General features: G+C 33.6%; 1 protein-coding gene across 1 annotated transcript in view; it reads right to left on the bottom strand.

Moving 5' to 3' along the window:
• Positions 1 to 2,796: 2,796 nt before the first annotated feature.
• LOC128780483 (pre-B-cell leukemia transcription factor 3) overlaps positions 2,797 to 16,622 on the bottom strand; it is a 110,941-nt gene continuing 97,115 nt past the window's right edge. Inside the window, exon 3 of the mRNA XM_071221068.1 lies at positions 2,797 to 15,789. Within this exon, the coding sequence (XP_071077169.1) occupies positions 15,737 to 15,789 (53 nt within the window). The 3' untranslated portion in view covers positions 2,797 to 15,736. The remainder of the gene's footprint in view (positions 15,790 to 16,622) is intronic.

The following is a 16,622-nucleotide window of genomic DNA, read 5'->3' as shown; positions in this document are numbered from 1 at the left end:
CGTTTGATTTTCTAGTCTCAATTTCTTTCATTGGTGTAAAAAAGCTATAGCACATCATCTAGTCACTGCTCATGTGTTCCTTATAAGGCAGGTTACCAGTTCAGCCACCAAGGTTCTACTGACAAGAATGACAATGGCAAGCAAACAAAACAGCTTTGTATAGATTATTTTTGCATTAGTTGGGCTCCCTGTTTTCATGACAGCCTCTGGTATTTTCATGACAGCCTCTGGTATTTCCACAAATATAAAATATAGACATCATTCCTTTGTAAAGCTAGAAAAGAAATAGTTTCTTCCAAGTATTCTTAATAGACCCTGAGCCGATTAGGGAACTTCCAAATCCTAGTCTAGAAATTACACTAACACTTCTTTCCAGTTATCTAGTGTGTAGCACGTTTAAATGTTTTAAAACAGAAGAATTCATTTTAACAACAGAATAAACTACTGTATATGTTAAAAGACTTAAACTACATCAACACTGCCCTAGGAAATTTAAGTCTAAGTAGGCAGAATGTTGTTCTAATTGTTATGTTAGTTCCTTCTGCAGCAAATTAATGCATGAAACATTTTCATTTTGGTACATGTTTGTGTGTCTGAGTTAAACATTTATGTTAATGGACCTTCTGGCAGATTTCTAATGTTTCAAATACTCCTCTAGAACAGCAAGTTCTCAAGTAAGAGTTCTTTCCCCCATCTTCTGCAGTACTTAAAATAGGGGTATGCAGCAACTAAAATAATTTCACAGTTTCAAAGTCGAAGTTTAAAATCAACTACTTTAATAACTATACACATATCTACATATAAGCAAAATATACCAACTAAGCACACTGGTTATCCAAAATGAAAATATATATATATATATGGTCTACTATCTAATTGATGACATATATTCAAATCACAATTTTGACCAGTTCTTAAGTGAGAAAAAAAATAAACCTATCATATCATTCTTTGGTTCCAAAGATTGAAAGGGTATGCGTCACTTCTGTAGTGATCACAGAAATACCCAGTCACCCACTTGAAAGGACCAGTGTTAGAAACCAGATAGCTGAAAACACAAGAGAAGAAGCCCAATTCTTGTATATTTAACTTCTGTTACTCTGCAAGGTAATGAGAGATGCACAAAGCCTGATAACATTCCTCAACTGAGACACAATTCTTTTCTTCTAACTTAAGACTTCTAAAACTGGAATAATGTTTACAAAGTCCTAATTTTTCTCACTGTCGAATTACAGTTGACCCTTGAACAACACGGGCTGGGGCACCACCACCAAGCTGTTGAAAGTTCACATAAAACTTTTTTTTTAGATCCTTACCCGAGGATATGTTTATTGATTTTAGAGAAAGGGAAGGGGTAGGGGGTGATGTGGAGAGAGAGAAAGAGAGCTACATTGACGTGAGAAACATCGATCAGTTGCCTCCTGTACGCATCCCAACTGGGGATGGAACCCACAACCTTTTGGTGTACAAGACAACATTCCAACTGAGTCACCTGGCCAGGGCTCAGATATTAACTTTTGACTCCCCTAAAACTTAACTACTAATAGTCAATTGTTGCCTTACTGATAACAAATACTAGATCAACACATTTTTTGTTGTACGTATTATATACTGTATTTAATTTATTTACAATAAATTAAACTAGAAAAAAGAAAATGTTATTTAGAAAATACATTTACAATACTGTACTCATTTATTTAAAAATCCTGTTATAAGTGGATCCATGCAGCCTAAACCCATGTTGTTAAGGGGTCAACTGTTTATATGTAATTCAAAACTGCAGTCTGGAACTTAGTTAATATTTAATGGTGATCATGGATACTCCCGTATCCACTCATTTAGATAATCTCTCCCCCTAAAAATTTAGAATAGGAGATTAAGACTCATGAGGATTTATATATAATTCTGGACCCTTGCATTTCTACTCAAATAAGAACTGCTATATATTTATGCAATAATTTATAAAACTAGACACTAAGTCATACTATGGGGAAATGCACAAAAATTTATTTTGGTAGAAATGTGTCATTTTTTGCTAGCAATAATGATATAAAGAAGAATTAAAATGCTATTCAAGTTTTATCATCAAGTTTTAAATTTACCTAAAGTTCAAAACTTTAACTTAGCTGCCATTTTACCAACTACTGCCTACGTCCCTGCAATGAAGTCAGCAGTCAGTGACACAGAGAACAGCTATAATCTACCAGCCCAGCACAGTTTCACCACCAGTGTCATCTAATTGATACTTCCCTATTTTTGTCACCTTGCCTTGATGCCAGCTGCCAAGCTCTGCCATGTCACTTTCCATTTATGGACTCCCAAGTCCCTTGATCTAGCTAATTAGGGTTTATGTGTTAATTGGAGTAAATATAAAGATGGGAGTCACAGGCACAAATTTCAAAGCACAGCCATAAATTGAAGAGCTGATAAGCAGGGAGAAGATGCCTTCATGGAACAAGTGTCAAGTTTATTTTATCACTGGAAAGACCCAGAATTTCCTGACAAAGTGACACCTTTAAGTTTCTGAAAAGACATTAGGAATATTGTTCTGTGGAAAAACAAAACAAAACATAGTACATGTGAATTCAGATTAAGAAGGCACAGCTCTCATTTTCGAAAATTCCTGGACCTGTTTCTCTTCAATAGGACAGTTTTTAATTTCTACCTTTTTTCACAGAAAAAAATACACCTTGCTTTAATTTCTAGTAAGAAGTATCTAAAACAAAATCAGTATTTGAAAATCCTGAGATGTGATTTAAGTAGAAAAATGACATTTTCATTAACATTTTGGATATGTTAATATTTTTCTGCTAAAAATAACTGTCTGATTTAGAAATAATTATCACTAATTACAGCAAAGAGTTTTTGAATGCTATACAGACAGCTTTAAGATACTACATTTCGGATGCTTATCTCAAATGTCATATAAGACTGAAATTACTTTACAAGGAGTATGCATGATTTCCATAACGATCAAAGTGTGTTTTCAACACCCTCTAGAACCTTCTTTACAAAAACATTACTGTCAGTTGGAAACACTGCCTTTTCCAGCATCTACTGGGGAGGAGCAATAGCAGATGATTAATATGGAAAGTAACTGAAAGAACTGGTAAAGACCTTGTTTTTTGCTATTCTGCTTTTATTTTTTTTAAGTTTTATATCTAATAAGTCATATTTAGTTGACAGAAATATAATGGGCACACTACTTCATCTGTTACCATTCATTACCTGGGATTAGCTGTTAATAATAATAATAATGAAAACAACAGCAGCTATTACTACTACTACTTAACTTATACAGCACTTTCTAGCTTTTACATATGTAACCTGAAGTTATGGTAACTAACAAAAGTTAGGTAACATATCTAAAATATATATCTAGAGACTTTTCAGAGAAAGTATTCAAATAATTTTCAGGTTGATGATTATTTAGTAATAAAAGAACAACCCTATCTTCCAAAAGCATCAATGTAATAATGGCAATATTGAAAAATAAAATAAACAAGAATAACGCATGTCACATCTACGTGGTGTTCTTAAAAGATCTGTTTAAGTGGTAGCTTAATATTTATAAAACAGGTACATCAAAAATCCTTCTCCATCTTTCATTCCCTTTCTTCATGTCCTTTTAATCAACAGAATATGGTATTTATTTTCCTAATAACTTACAACTTTAGTTCTATATTTTGAAGATGCTCCTTAGGTTAACCTCATGTTTCTGTTCTAGGATTCCAACTTCCTTTAGCATTTTTAACTCATTTGCCAAGTGTGGAATTAACCAACTCTGAGTAAACAGAAAAAAATTTGGAATGAATAAAAGACCTTTTATATGCACCATGAAAGTACACCTTAGATATTCATACCTCTTCTGATGAAGAATGGAATAGGCTTAGAAAAGCAATATTCTCTGGAGAACTTTTAGACAGTAATGCTTAAGATTTCTGAAATATGTGAAATATGAGAAAAATTTTATTTAACTTTTTTCCCAGCAAAAAAAGTTGCTGGTTTCTAGTGTCAGTACATCAATTCAAGAAATAAATTTTAAATTCCTACATAAGAAGTAAGTGAAAATGTCACATAAAACACCTAAAACCTGTATCACACATTATATATCACTAGCAACTTTGTGCAACTTTTTAAACAAAACTACCCTGTAACTGAGTGTGAGGTTTTAACTGTAAATAACCAAGCTAATTTCTACAAATTAACAGATGTCCATAAGAAATAGTAAGAAACAAAGAAATGCATACGTGAACATCATCAGCATCCAAATGAGTTTATTGTAGGACTCTTTAAAGCACATCTGATCTTGGCTCCAGCCTGTAGTCTACCTTTCAACTTGCAAATGACAGTGTCACCAAACACTGTCCTTCCATCAATCAAGCTGGGTCATGAATATACAAAAGGCAGCAGAGAAGCTGGCTACCTCCTGCAGTTCAACTTGGCCTAATTATCTAGGCCTTTCTTTTGGTTACAGTCTGAAGGGTATACACCCAGTCAGCTGCTGGGCAGCCGGAGGCCTAATCAAGAGAGGTTATGCATACTGACCCTTATATGGACATCCAATGCAAGTTAAATGTGAGCACCAAATGTCATCTTTCTTATTCATCATTATGAAATTTCCCTCCCCTTTCGAAATACCAATCTGCTGCCATTTTCAGACACTCCTCTTACCCCCCTCCAAGCTGTCATTTCACTGTGCTTGCTGCCAGTTGAGTGAATTAGCATTCTAACTGATGTGCTGTTCTTCTCAGACAAATCCTTGAGCTGCGTTAACTAATGACTTCTCTCCAGAAAAAGGAACTGATAGTCAACCATTGATAAAAGAGAGTCCATTTCCACATATCACAAACAATTTGCAATAATGGTGGCAAAATCAGTAGAGTTACTATGGTTGTCTACTTTCCCTGTGTTTCTCTCATACCACTAACCAAGAAACAATCACCACCACTGAACGGAATATAAAGCTGCTAAGGAGTCAGCTGCAGTTGGGTTATGATGATGAACTCTAAGCAAGGCAATTTATGAACCAAAGCATTGGTGAGGATAGAAAAAAGGCAAACAATGAAGAGCCATTTTCACATCTAGTCAAGTTGAAGATGAATCTTATAAGACAACTAACTGCCCAGAACCATTCCCTACACATAATAGGTGTTTAAGAGTAGTTGTTTCAACGATGATGGTAACAATGATGATATGAAAGAGCAAATGCAATGTAAGGCCACAACTAGGATTGTGATGTGAAAATGGAAAGACTGTTTCAGATTTTGCAAATGCTCTGGAGCATGATATGTAAAAACGGAATAAGGAAATAAAAGAAGATTCCACTTTGAAAGTAAGGGAGATATAAAAGAATATATTACTAAAGAGAAAACTGAGAAAATAAGAAATTTTTATGAGTTACACTTACAAATAACTTAATTTCTCTATCTTTTAACGCAGTCATGTAGCTCCTCAACATGCACACCAAAGAAGTAACGCCACTATCTGCCATGGAAGAAAATACTACAATGACTTACAATCCTCTAAGTCCTAGGAAAAGTGCTGGAAAGTCATAGTGAGCTGAAACTGGAACCCCAAACACATTTATTTGCCTTAGACAGGCAAAGAAAGGGGTTGACTGAAATCAGAGAAAGCTCACTTTGTGAGGAGAAAAGAATCTTCCACAGTCAAGTATGGAAGGTTTGCTTATTACAGCACCTTGATTATTTAGTTTTTAAAGTCAATATGCATTCATTCAAAACTGTTATTAAAACTCTTCTATATGCCAATCACACAGGAGTTGTGTACAAAAGTCTCTGGGGCACAGAGAAATATGAATGATGTGACATGTCTTCAAACTGTCTATAATCTCACTACAAGGACAGGCATGCACATCTGAAAGGTCAAAGAGTAACATCAAATTTAAATATAATGTAGCTGCAATATAGACTAGTAAACAATAATAATGTATTCTTTAACTACATTCCTAGACAAATAATTGCTATTGTTAGATAATAAAATAATAAGTGGTACATAAATAAAAGGAAGTGTGATACAAAAATAAGTTTTCTGATTCAGAAAAAGGTATCCTAAAAGAAGTGCATTATATATAGTGTAAAGGAAGAAATGAAATATGACCCACTGTGAAGGTACAGTATTTAAAAAATGGTATGGGGAGAACATTTTGGTATTAGAAATAAATAAATAAATCACACCACGAGGAAGTAGTTAATCAAGTGTCCTTGGAGACCAAAAAAAAAAAAAAGACCAGTCTGACTACAACAGAAAGGTCTTGCAGGGAGGAGTACAAACTAAGCCTTCCCTGAGTCTCTCAACTGAGTTTCTAAGTAAGTTTTTTTTCCAAGTAAGTTTTCATTCTTGCTCTTCCTATTCTCCTTCTGGCACCCCTATAATTCGGACGTTGGAATGGTTAAAGTTGTTCTGGAGGTTCCTAAGCCTCTCCTCATTTTTTTGAACTCTTGTTTCTTTACTCTGTTCCAGCTGAATGTTTACTTCTTCCTTCTGCTCCGAATCGTTGATTTGAGTCCTGGTTTCCTTCCCCTCACTGTTGGTTCCCTGTATATTTTGCTTTATTTCACTTTGCCCAGCCTTCACTTCTTCCTCTATTTTGAGATCATACTCAACCAATTCTGTGAGCATCCTGATTACCAATGCTTTGAACTCTGCATCTGATAGGCTGGTTATCTCTTCATTGCTTATTTCTATTTTTAGAGTTTTGATCTGTTCTTTCATTTGGGCCATATTTTTTTTTGTCTCATCATGCCTGTCTACATCATGCCTGTTACCTCAGGGGCGCAGCCTAAGATATTCTGAGCATACTATTTTCAAAATCCCTCTTGCAACATGAGTACCTAGTACCCAACATAATACTTCCAAATACTTGAAATACATAAAATAAATTAGGATTGTTACTTCCTTTGCTCTTGTTTATGGAAATATATTTAATGACCAGAAATAAACAAAGTAAGAATTTAGATCAAAATGGAAATATTACTTCCTCCAGTGTAGGCTTTCTGGTTCTATTAACAAAAATAAATAATTACCAAATTTTGACAGACACATCACACCACTGTCTTCTTTGAGCTTAGATCTACCTAAGTCTCCTTTGGGGGTACTTATGTGTTCAGGTTATACCAGATCTAAAAGGATTTCAAAAATCATTTACTGAGTGCCCCCCAAATGCCAAACTTCGTCAAATCCATTTCTGCACCTGTTCTCTAACTAGGTAGGTCCTATTAAGTATTCAAAACAAAACAAAAAAAAAAAAAAGAAAGAAAAGAAAATCCATCTTTATTCACAAAGATGTTTAGTACAACATTATTTATAATACTGAAAAGTCAAAGGTAACTGAAATATCCAGAATATGGAAATGGACAAGAAAGCAACAATATAATCACTCAATAAGATAACACATAATCAATAAAATTATTCATTAAAAATTGCTAACATGGAAAGTACTTACATTATAGTACTAATGAAGAAACCCCCACAATATTGTAAAAATTAGTGATCCTAATTATAAAACAAAAACATGCATTGAAAAACAAGGTCACTGAGAATGTAAATTTGTTTCTGGGCATAAGCCAGAATTTGTTTATAAAAAATTGTGTATTTATTCTTATATGTTCAAACTTCAGCCACCTTCAAAGTACCCTCCATTTGATGTAATATACCTATCAAGATGTTTTTTCCACTGCTCAAAACAGTTTTTAAACATGTTGATTTTGATGCCTTTTAGTGCTTCTGCCATTTTTTATTTTACCTCTCCCACATCGGCAAAATGTTTCCCTTTGAGGACTTGTTTTATTCAGGGAAACAAAAAAAAAGTCGCTCTGGGTGAGAATGAGTGAATAGGGAGGGAAGAACACAGGGGTCATGCCATTTTTAGCCAAAAACTGCTGAACACTCAGCATGGTGTGGGCAGGTGGGCTCATAAATCAACCATCATGGAACGGGCAAATGCGTTAAAAGAGTCTTCAAAAGAAATTTACTGAAGCCAAACACAGCCTCTTACAACAACGCCAGCTGGCACAGTGATACAGATGGGTTCACAGAACACTTACCTAGCTGGGGAAGCCTGTAATACAAGGGGCCCACCCTCCAGAAAATAATTCCAGTTTTTTGGGGGGTCCCCCCTCATATCTGTTATGTATATGTAAACACTAGAACCTAGGAGGTCCATGTACCCCAGAGAAACCAATGCATTGACCAGAGAGATACTATGGGTCTTAGAAGCAGAAATCTCCTGTTACTTGCTTTTTAGAATCAGTATTCATCCATATTACTTTACAAATGCATCATACTTGACTGAATGAATGAATGTAGAACAATTTTATAATTCACTAAACAACTGATAGATTTTAAGGCAGTTATTTCCCCCTTACTCTAATATAAACAAAGCTGCTATGTACATTCAATACATGTTTCTAGATACACAAGTGTAAAGCTTTTCTCAAGGATACACACCTAAGAATGGAGTTGCTCGTTTATAGTACAAGCAAATCTTAACTTTACTAGATATTGGACAAATTATTTTCCAATGTTGCACCAATTTGTATTACCACTAACAATACACGAGAGTTCCCATTGCTCAACATTCTTGCCAACACTCAGACTTTTAAATTAATTAAGATTCACTTTATGCATTCTATTTTGGTGATATTCCATGTATACTTGAAAAGAATGCATATTGCCCCGGGCAGTGTGACTCAGCTGGCTGCAGCATCATCCTGTGAACTGAAGGTTGCAGGTTCAATGCCCAGTCAGAGCACATGCCTGGGTTGCAGGTTCAGTCCCTGGTCAGGGTGCATGAGAGGCAACCAGTTGATGTATCTTTCCTACATCAATGTTTCTGTCCCTCTTTCTCCCTCCCTTCCCCTCTCTCTAAAGTCAATAACCATGTCCTCATGTAAGGGTTTGGAAAAAAAAAAAAGAATACATATTCTGCTGTTACTGGATAGAGGAAACTGTCAATGAGGTCAAGATGGTTGGCGGTGTTGTTCAAGTGTTCTATACCCTACTGATGATAACCTATATGTCCATGCATTGTAGGACTCAGTTTGGAAACAGTTTGCTTAGAATTTTTCTATCTATATTTATAAATGAGACTGGTCTGTGATTTTCCTTTCTTGTATTGGTACCAGTTCATTTTAATATCACAACTATATCAGTGTTATATAATTAGCTGAAGGCTATACTTCTGTTTGCAACACCATATAATTTCTGTAAGATTGAATTCATCCATTCCTTGAATGTTTAGAACTTAGTTATAAAACCCTCTGATCCTAATATTTTCTTTGTAGCAAAATTTAAACTACTGGCTTAGTTTATTTAATGATTATAAGATCACATACATTTTCTAAATTTTTACTAAGTTTTGATAATTTGTATATTTCTACTAATATTCTATTTTACGTAAGGGTTGAATATACTGACAAAAATGTTCATGATATCCTCTTTTTAATCTCTGCAGCATGTTTTTTGTCATCTTTTTCAAATCCAGTATTACTTGTTTGTGCTGCTTCTCTTTTGCTGCTTTCCTTCCTTTCCCTTTTAAATTTGTTTTTGATCAACCTTTACCAGCAGTTCGTCAATTTTATTAATTTTTCAAACAACTAACTTTAGCTTTGTTGATGCTTTTCACCATATCTTTTTTGTTTCATTAACTACTTTTCAAAGTTTTATTATTCATTTTTTTATCTTCCTTGGATTTATCCAGCTGTTCTTTTAAATTTTTATTAATAATTGGATTTTGGCTACTTTTACATAGCTTTTATTTTATAATGTAAGTATTTAAGGCTAAAAAGTTTAATATAAAGTTTTATTTATATGCCATAAATATTAATGAGTGCTTCTATCATTTCAAGTCAGTTTAAAATACTTTACAGTTTCCTCTACAATTTCTTCTTTGACTTGAGAATGATTAGAAATATTTTAAATGTCCAAATATTGTATGAGTTATTTTACTTTCTCTTTTGTTGATTTCCAACCATTTGTTTTGTCACAACAGAATGTGATACTTGTGATATTGATTCTTTTCAATTTGTTGAAGCTTGATTCATGGTTTTTTAAATATTCCTATGTATGCTGAGAAGAATGTGTATTCTGCAGTTGCTGGTGATACATTCTCTACATGTCCACTAAATCACGTCTGTTAATTGCATTATTAAACTTTCCTATACGTTTACAGAATTCTTTTATATATTCTATCACTATCCAATAGGAAAGTGTTAAAACCTCACACAATTGTGAATTTCTCCTTGAGGTTCTGGCAAGTTTTGCTTTATATTTTGAAGGTATGTTATTAGGTGCATGTATATAATTTTAGAATTGTTATAATTTTCCTGACAAATTGAACCATTTATCAATATATAGTGACCCTCTTTATCTCTAGAAATGCTTTTTCCCTTCACAGGTATATCTGTTACCACATAGCTAATCCAGCTTTCCTTTTGTTAGTAGTTTAGTATATCTTTTTACATCATTTTATATTCAATCTTCTGTATCCTTTTGCATTAGTTGTGTCTCTTGTAAATAAGTAAGTTGTTCGCTTATTTATTTGACACTTTTTTGTTCAGTACGCTCTAATAATCTTTATCTTTTATCTTTACTATTTTTATATTTTAATCTTTTCAAGTGTTTTTACATGTATTGTAAGATGTGTTTAGAGTTATGTCTCCCAAATCATTTTATGATTTCTATCTGTTCTATTTCTTCTATTTTTCTCCTTCCTTAACTTCTTTGGATTTAATGAACTGTTGTATTTTTTTTCTGTTCCTTCCATTCCATGCTTCTTCCTTTACCAGTCTAAAAGCTATATAATCTACTTCAATTTTTAAAATGATTACTCTATGAAGTCCACTAATATCAATATTTTAGAAGCACTAAAATTTTTTAAGGTATATACACAGAAAGATGCATCTTTACACAAGAGAGACACTTTATACAGAGAGATATACAGGTAAATGAATAATTAATTTTATAGCAACATCCATAATCACCACCTAGGTCAAGAAATATAACTTTGCCACCTTCCCAGAAGCAACCCTATGCCCTATACCAATCTCAACTCCATCCTCAGTCTCTAAAGCAGCTCTGATGTAAATGTAATGAAAGTCACATATGAAATTTTAATTTTCTAGTAGCCTCATTTTTAAAAAGTAAAAAAAAAAAAACAGGTGAAGTTAATTTTAATGTATTTTATTTAACCCATTTATCTAAAATATTATCAACTATAACATGTAATCAATATAAAATTTTATTATTGAGATAATATATTCTTTTTAAAGTACTAAGTCTTTGAAATCTAAAATGTATTTTAAACTTATAGCCCATCTCAATTCAGAGAAATCATATTTCAAGTACTCCATGAGACACACGTGGCCAGGGGTTAACCTTACTGAAGCTTTGTTCTAGAAATGATCACTATTCTGACTTCTGTGGTAAGCTGCTAGTCGTTTTTGGTTTTTTTAGCATTCTCACTTTTTAAAAATAATATTATCATCTCTACAGCCCTAACAATATAGCTCTGTTCTTTTTGCTTCTGAATTGTTAGATAAATGGAATTACACTGTTTTTTTATGACTTGCTTCTTTTATTCAACATCATGTGTGTAATATTCACCTATGTTCTTGAATGTAGCAGAAGTTCATTCATACTCATTGCTGTGTGGTATTCAATCATCAGCATAAACTGCAATTTATTTATCTATTTTATTACTGATGGACAGTCAAGTTGTTTCCAGTTCTCAGCTATTGTTTATGCAATGTTTTAAATAACCTTTGAAAAGCCTCAGGTATATATGTGAGTTTCCAAGACATTATAGCTAGAAGTGGAATTGCTGGGTTATAGGGTATATATACACATTTTCAATTTTACTAAGTAAGGACAAACTATTTTACAAGCTGACTATGCCTCTTAACATACTCATATATGAATAAAAGTTCCTGTTGCTCCGCATGTTCACCAAAACTTGTTATTTTAAGACATTTTAATTTTTACACATCTGGGGGTGTACTAGTAGTATCTCAGGTGGTTTCAATCTGTATTTCCGTGCTAATCAAAACCTTTATCCTTGTGTAGACAGTAAAAGAACCTTATAATGCTTTAACTCTGATTATAGCCTCTCAACTTACATCCAATTTAAGCTAACTTGACTTTATAATTATTACAAATAAGGTTTTATTATTCTACACAAAAAATACTTGTTAATAACTGCCCACAACTTTCTGCTTTCTTTTCTCACTATTCTTGCTTCTCAGATATTCCTTCTGGGGATTATTTTCTTACCCTTCTTCTTCTTAAAATACATCCTATAGAAATTCCTTTGGTGAAACTCTTTTGGTAATGAAAACTTTTAATTTTATGTCTGAAAACACCTTTATTTTACCTCATGCTCCAGATATTTTCAGTGGGAAGACAATTCTAGTTATTTGCTCTCAGCTCTTTGAAGTGACTTCATCATCTTTTGGCTTCAAATGATCCCACTGAGTACTTAGCTGTGTTTATTCATTATTCCTCCGGCTGATTTCAAGATATTTTTAAAGATTTTTTTAAATTTGGGGTTCTTCAGTTTTAATCAGGTATATGTTGATGAAAATATCTAACCATTTACCCCACTTAGAATTCACTGGACTACCTGAATCTGAATATTCGCATTTCACCCATTCTGACCCATTCTTAGTAAATATCTCTTTAATATTGCACCTTCTCGAATCTTTCTATTCTTTTCACCTGGAACCACTATGGTTTGAATGTGAAGAGGGCTTTCTTGCTCTGTCCTCCTAAGCCCTTTCCATATTTTTCTCTTCTTTGTGTTATATTCTGAGTAATTTCTTCATATCCATCTTCTGTTTCTCTAACTCTCTCCCCTTAAGCCATGTCTAATCTAAGAATTTTCTTTTTTTTTCACATTTGTCTTATTAAATTCAATGGTGTCTTGTTCTTTCAATCTTTAACTTCTTTAAGTAGTTATTTTATTTGCTGTATCTGACCATACTACTATCTTCAGTCTTTGTGAGCTTGATTCTACAGTTTCATGCTTTTGCTAACTCATAATCATGGTGTTTTTTTTACTCAGATACTTCTTTTTAAATTGTGAGCCCATGTCCCTCAAAATTGCATCTGTGTGAATTCATGTCACTCGTGTATAAAGAGTTTTCTTTCAGAAAAGATACACATTTTATAGAGGCCTAGGAACACTAATAATTCACTTCAAACTAAATCTTCACCTTGGACTTTTTTTGAGATGCGCAAGCAATGTTAATTCCATCCCTAAATCAACTGAACGTAGGTTATAATTAAGAATTCTCAGGCCCCTAGGGCAAACAGCAAGTTCATCCTCAGAGTACTCCCCTTTTAAGGGTTCTGGTTTTATGTGAAGATCTCTGATTTTTGTCTCTTAAGCTGCACATGGCTCTTTAAAACCTACAATCTAGGTCACCAAGATTGGCAGATACCCCACCCCGGAGCCCCTCAAACAAATGCCAGGTCTTGCATTTGTAGAATCACTGTCTGTCTGTCCTTCTTTCTTAGCCACAGTTTCCTTACTTTTCTACCAGCTCAGACATGTTTTGGAAATTGAGTTACTTACAGCCAGCATTTTAAGTGCTCTCTATCAGAGGAATTTTCTCTGCACAATGGCCAGAAATTGAACACAATCTATTTTTTAAATGTAAATGCATGGCCCTGACCAGTGTGGCTCTGTTGGCTGGGTGTCATCCCGCAAAGCAAAAGGTCACTAGCTCGATTCCCGTCAGGGCACATTCCTGGGCTGCATGTTGGATCCCCCAGTCGGCTGCATTTGAGAGACAACTGATTGATGTATCTCTCTCACATCAATGTTTCTCTCCCTCTCCTTCTCTGTCCTTTCCCCAATTTCTCTCTCGCTCTTTTAAAACAAAAAAGTAAATGCATGACCTTAGATTGAAAATTTAATAAAATCAATGTATCACCTCTAGTTTTAGTTTTCTTTGTGAAATGGATATAATAACAGTATCTACTTCATAGAATGTTGTGAAAAGTAAATAGAAAAATTCATACAAAGTGCCTAGGGCGTAAGAGGCATATAAAAAATATTGGCAATTATTATTATCATAATTGTTTTGAACCCAATATTATAACCTATTACATTTTGGTTTTAGAGTCTTAGTTTTACTATTGAACAGTTATTACCACCAGCAACATATATCGTGTAAATATATCACCCATGTCTTCTTTTCTACCAAAATAATTGATTTTTTTTTAACTACTTCAGTAGGACCAAGGACACATCTCGGGTGAAAGGTCCTACAGACATCAATCACTTGTATGATTGTTAAACTACATTTCCTGAGCTTGCTGTGAAATTTTTTCATGGTTATATTTTTGTGAACTGATCACTGAGAAAAATTGTAAGATCTTTATAATGGATTTCAGGCTCTTAGATTTGCCACTATAATTGTTTTGTAATTACATGTAGATGGGATGTCTATTATAGTTACCAAATATAACCATAAAAATCATTCACCTCTAAGGGGAAAAAAAAACGACAAAAGATTCAGTGGCCTAATCGTAAAGTCGGCAAATTAAGTATTGAGGCATTATAAGGAAATCACCAAAGTATAGTTTTGGGCACTGCAAGCAGGAATAATGATATTTTCAAGAAAAGAAACTGACCTTTCTGAAATTTTTAAAATTCTTAGGTGAAGGAGAAATATTATGCTATATTAAAGCAAAATTACAAATAAATCTGCCACTTTAAAATAAAGCATGGCCCTGTTAACTAGGAATAAGATATAGACACTGAAAACAATGTATCTGTTAACTTCTTAGACGCATGCAGAGGACTCTGGCCCTTAACCCATTCTCTAATAAAATAGCCACAATGATAGCTTCTTTCGCCTCCCTCTTGAAATCTAGGCAGCGATGTCTTTGTTTGCCTATTTAAAAATTTCTATGATGTTACTTCATTTTCTACCAGAATATAAACTCAAGGGCAGCAGACATATTCTAAGGGAAGTAGACATATTCTAAGTTCCTTAAATAGTGATTAAGACAAAATTAAAAAAAAAAAGACATAGTAACCACTGAATAAATAATTATTGGATGAGTGAATTTAACTTCTAGTTGAAAACAATGCTATATTTTAAAGTAAGCCCCTCCAAAATGCATAAAGTAACTAAAGAGATATTTGTGATTAAAGCAAATGTTCAGTATACAATAAAACTGATGAAAAAGCAACCTGAAATATTGCATGGCCAAATAAATATGATGACATGGAGCCACATTCGCACTCATGGAAAGATGCCCACAATTTTTTGTTAAGCTATATAACAGAATATTTAACTGATTTAGAAAAATAATACATACATGTAAGTGTTTACTACTATCTGGAAGAGTGGTTATCTTTGAATAGTGGGAATTTAGGAGAAAGTTGTTGTTTTTTTCTTTATATTTTTCCAGTGTTGCTTGAGTATTTTAACAATAAGCAAAGACTATTTTATGATCAGAAAAAGTAAAGCTGTTTTCTTTTTGGAAAACAAAAAAAGAGGACAAGCAGGCAAGCAAGTGGGCAGGTAAATGACACATAGAACATCTAACTTAACTGTATGATTCACAGAGGTCTTGTCACATAAACTGCTTATGGATACAGACTATCAGCCAATAGTTTCACACATTCTTCTATAGGTAAAACTAAATAATCTTTATCTCTTCTAATACTTACCTATTTTATAATACATCTGACTTAATGCATTTAGTTCTCCAGACAGGTGATACCATCCTCCCATTTATAAGGTGCTTTGGGATCTTTTGAAAAGGGAAATGGTATGCAAAAGAAAAAAAAATCAGGTCAGTTCTTCCTTATTACTGAAAGTCCCTTAAGGGCTATAGGAATGGAGTCCATGCTCATTTAGGGAGGCCAGAAACATCCAGATTACCATTCAAACATAGTAATAATAATTTTATAAATCATACTAAACAGGGATTATTATGGAAAGAAGCGTATATTTTCATCTATCTAATGAAGCATTGCAAATATTGCTACAATCTATAATTTAGAACAAATGCAGTTATAGAGATACTAGAGAAATTCTCTAAGAAACACAATTATTTTCTCTTGGATTATTGAATTTCTTTGCATAAAGATACAAGGTTTAGGCCTAATATAAGAGCATATTCACATAACTGTAATTGCTCCTGACACATTCTCTAGGAAACAGGAAACAAGACCTCTTCTTATAAAAGAGACTAACGTTACTAGTAAGTTTCCTTGAGCCATCAGGTCTTATAGAAACTTACATCAATCAATCCTAAAATGTCTCTGTTATAGAGGCTCCAGAGACAAAAGGTCTGGGTTCAAATCCCATCATAGCCAGTTTATGTGGATGAGTACATAGGAAGTTGTGCTCAGAGCAGTATGATAATGTCAGTACTATTGTCATTTATGTGCAACTGGCAAAAATGAAAGATAAACTAGCAATGAGCAGAGGTAAGTAATTTAATTTCTCTGAGACTCAATTTGCCCATTTCCAAACATAAACTATAAACCAAACGATACCTCATGGCTCTTCTCACTGTGTCCTCTATAATCTAAGCAATGTTAGACAGCCCAACAGCGTGCTCTGATAAATGACTCCCAA

This window comes from Desmodus rotundus, chromosome 1 (genome assembly GCF_022682495.2).
Source record: "Desmodus rotundus isolate HL8 chromosome 1, HLdesRot8A.1, whole genome shotgun sequence".
Classification (NCBI taxonomy): domain Eukaryota; kingdom Metazoa; phylum Chordata; class Mammalia; order Chiroptera; family Phyllostomidae; genus Desmodus; species Desmodus rotundus.
The sequence above is the reverse complement of the archived record's forward strand: the minus strand, read 5'-3'. Positions and strand labels throughout refer to the sequence as shown.